This window comes from Rattus rattus, chromosome X, assembly GCF_011064425.1.
Source record: "Rattus rattus isolate New Zealand chromosome X, Rrattus_CSIRO_v1, whole genome shotgun sequence".
Classification (NCBI taxonomy): Eukaryota; Metazoa; Chordata; class Mammalia; order Rodentia; family Muridae; genus Rattus; species Rattus rattus.
The window spans coordinates 14,577,170-14,580,098 of record NC_046172.1 but is presented as its reverse complement, the minus strand read 5'-3'; the positions used below and the strand labels follow the sequence as shown (position 1 = coordinate 14,580,098).

Genomic DNA, 2,929 nt, shown 5'->3' with positions numbered 1-2,929 from the left:
GGAAAAAATAATAATAATCCTTGAAAAACAGGTGTGTCGAACTTCTTACTGGCTGGTTTTTTGCTTCTAAACCACAAGGTTATTCCTTCTGACTGGTCTTTTCCTCCTCCCCTTCACTATCTGCTGGACTCTCTCGAGCTTTTGGGAAGTAGGGCCAGGTACCATATACTCAAGAGTTCTGGAGTTCCGGATTAAGCTAAGCACCTGTCCTGGGCTTTCCCAGCCCGTGGTAGTTAACATTGTTGGTGCACTGTGCATGCTGCACAGAGATTTCTCAGTGCCTCTCAGGCCCACTGGCCTGGGAGATCTTCACTGTGTGTCCACAGGGCAGAGACGAGGTGGTCAGTCAGTCGGTCAGTATTTGTGAAGCTAAGCTGAAACTGTAGCCACACTTCTCTAGATTTCCTCCACGTGTGTGATCCAACGGGCATTTACTGGGCTAATCTACTCGATGGGCACAGTTCTAGAATAGCCAGTGTGAAATGAGGAACACTAGGAGAGCGCGGCATCCTGGAATCCAAATGAAGAAATGGCTTGAACGGAGATGGCCAACTGTCAAATGCTGCCAGGAAGCCATGTAGGGTGACATATGGGTTAAACTGTTGCTGCGACAGCACCAGCTTTTTTAACATTGCTGGACAAAAGTATAGATTGGTTTTGTTTCAGAAAGGCATGGGGTATTGGAGGACTGGAGGGAAATGGAAAAAGCTCCTACAATAGTTCTTGTAAGAAGTTTTGTGGTACCCATAGGCATCTATGCTAGCATACACCCATAATCCTACAGCAAGGAGGCTGCATCGAGAGAACTGTGAGTGCCCAGAGACCCTGCTAAATGAATAAATCATCAAAACAATTACCACTTTTTTTTAAAGTTTTGCTGTAAAGGGAAGTAAATAAATATATTGTGTTTTATTTTTGCTATGCCAAGAACTTTTATTTGCATGCAATAAATGTATCTAACCTTTCTTTTAAAGCTTCTGGGTTCCCTGTTTGGAGTAGAAATGCATTGTCTGTGGACAACAAGTCTGATACAAAGTTTTCACAGTACATTAATTCCTTTCTGGGGCCTTCCCCATTTGGGGGTTTGAGGGGTCTCCCTGCTGGTGTCAAAAGTTGCTTTTGCAGTCACCTTGAAACCTTGTGGCCAGTCCATGTCTCCATATGTACAGCTGACCGCAGCCACCACTGCAGCCACATGGCTAGAGCCAGTACTCTTCTTGGCTCCCCCTAAAACCACCCATATACAAGACACAGGCTCCCACAGACAAAATATGCATGACCAAAGGACCACATATATTAGGAGCACAAGGCAAAGAGATACAGATCCTCAAGGACACATTGAGGAGGCAGCAGTAGGCATGGCCATGGTCATATCCTCTCCCACAACGGACCATGGCCATTCCCCAGATTGTGACCACCCTATACACTCAGGCCCAAACAGGAGACCAGCACAGCAAGACACATCATTTCTCATAGAGCTCTATTGCGGCATATAATAATATGTACTCTATATAAATTAAATTAAAAATAAAGCTCCAGCAGGTTGCACGGGTTGGCTGTTAATAAATATATCTCTGGGTAATTGTGCCCCAAGACCAGCTCATGACCTCTCCCTCATCCAGAGAATTATACAAAAATAAATACAGGCTTGGGGTCGGGCGGGCGGGTGGGGGGGCATGCCTGGCTCCATTCTGAAATGTCTCACACCGTCCACCATTGTGTTCCACTCCACAAGTACTACTGCAAGAAGCCTGGTGCTGACTGCAGAGCTCAGAGACGGGAAGGCCTCTCTCCAGTCAGCACTCTCAAAGTCAAAGTCCCTCACTACACAGGCTCAGCACTCTGGGGCGAGAGGGACGTAAATCTCCAGGTCCCAGAGAGGAGGAAATGTGCTGATCCTACAGGTAGCCCCTACGAGAACCAGGCCAGAAAGAGGCACAGCACAAGCACCAGAAGGGACAAACCACTGTTCAAAGCCACAGGGACCATGACTAGCCCAGCCAGAACGCCCAAAGTATGGGTCAAGGGTCCCCGGAGCTGAGGAGCCAACCCACACACACATTCTACAGGGGCTGCTGGCATGGGAGGCCTCTTTGGGGGCTCAAGACTCAGGCTTCCACCCTCTTCATCCTGGGAGTTCACAGGAGGGTTGGCTACACTAGACAGAGCGACTTCAGTCCCTGTGGGGTCAAGGAGGGCAGGCCTCTGCTCTTGCTGAACTGGCACAGGCAGCTCCTTCTCAGACATAGCTATCAGGCCGCTTTTCCTGCTCACTAGGAACCTCCATCTGGCTTTCTGTCCCAGCCTCCCCGGGGGACCTGGTCACCCCAACTATTACCCTATTCATGTGCAAAGAGTTGGTATCCTTGCCCATCCCTTTCTCTGGATTCTCAGTGAACTGACCCTGTGTTCCCAGAACCACTGGGCTGTCACATCTAGAGCGCTCAGCCCATGGAAGCCACACGTCTCCCATAGTAGCTATCACAGAGCGGGCTCCAGAGAAGATTTCTGGAGGTGATTCCTTAGGGCTGTCCCCTTCAGGGCTAGAAGGAGTGATAGAGAGCCCCTCTTCACCCTCCCCCTCATCGTCTGGGTCTTCAGTGTCCTTGATGAGCTCCACGCCGCACCCGAGGCGCGCATAGTGCAGCGTGATCTCCTCAGCCAGAGCACTGTTCAGGGCCCTCTCGGGGCCAGGCCACTTCAAGATCAGGTCACGGTCTGTTAGTATGCCCAGAGGATGGCTGGGGGAAGAGCCGCCATCGGGACAGCCCTCCCCGCCACCTGCTGCTGCCACAGCTCGCAAGCGGCTCAGGTGAGACAGGTAGAGCTGCTCCAACTCCTGGTCAATGGTGTCTTCGCCAAGCAACTCATCCAACCCACTCACAATCTCCAGACCCCTGGCGGGCTCATCTGTCATAGCCCCTACCAT

General features: G+C 50.6%; 1 protein-coding gene across 1 annotated transcript in view; it reads right to left on the bottom strand.

Annotated features, from left to right (window-relative positions):
• Positions 1–905: 905 nt before the first annotated feature.
• Positions 906–2,929, bottom strand: part of Ppp1r3f (protein phosphatase 1 regulatory subunit 3F) — a 16,927-nt gene continuing 14,903 nt past the window's right edge. Inside the window, 2 exon segments of the mRNA XM_032890031.1 lie at positions 906–2,268; positions 2,270–2,929. The exon segment at positions 2,270–2,929 is cut by the window's right edge and continues 258 nt beyond it. Coding sequence (XP_032745922.1) covers positions 1,912–2,268; positions 2,270–2,929 — 1,017 coding nt within the window. The 3' untranslated portion in view covers positions 906–1,911.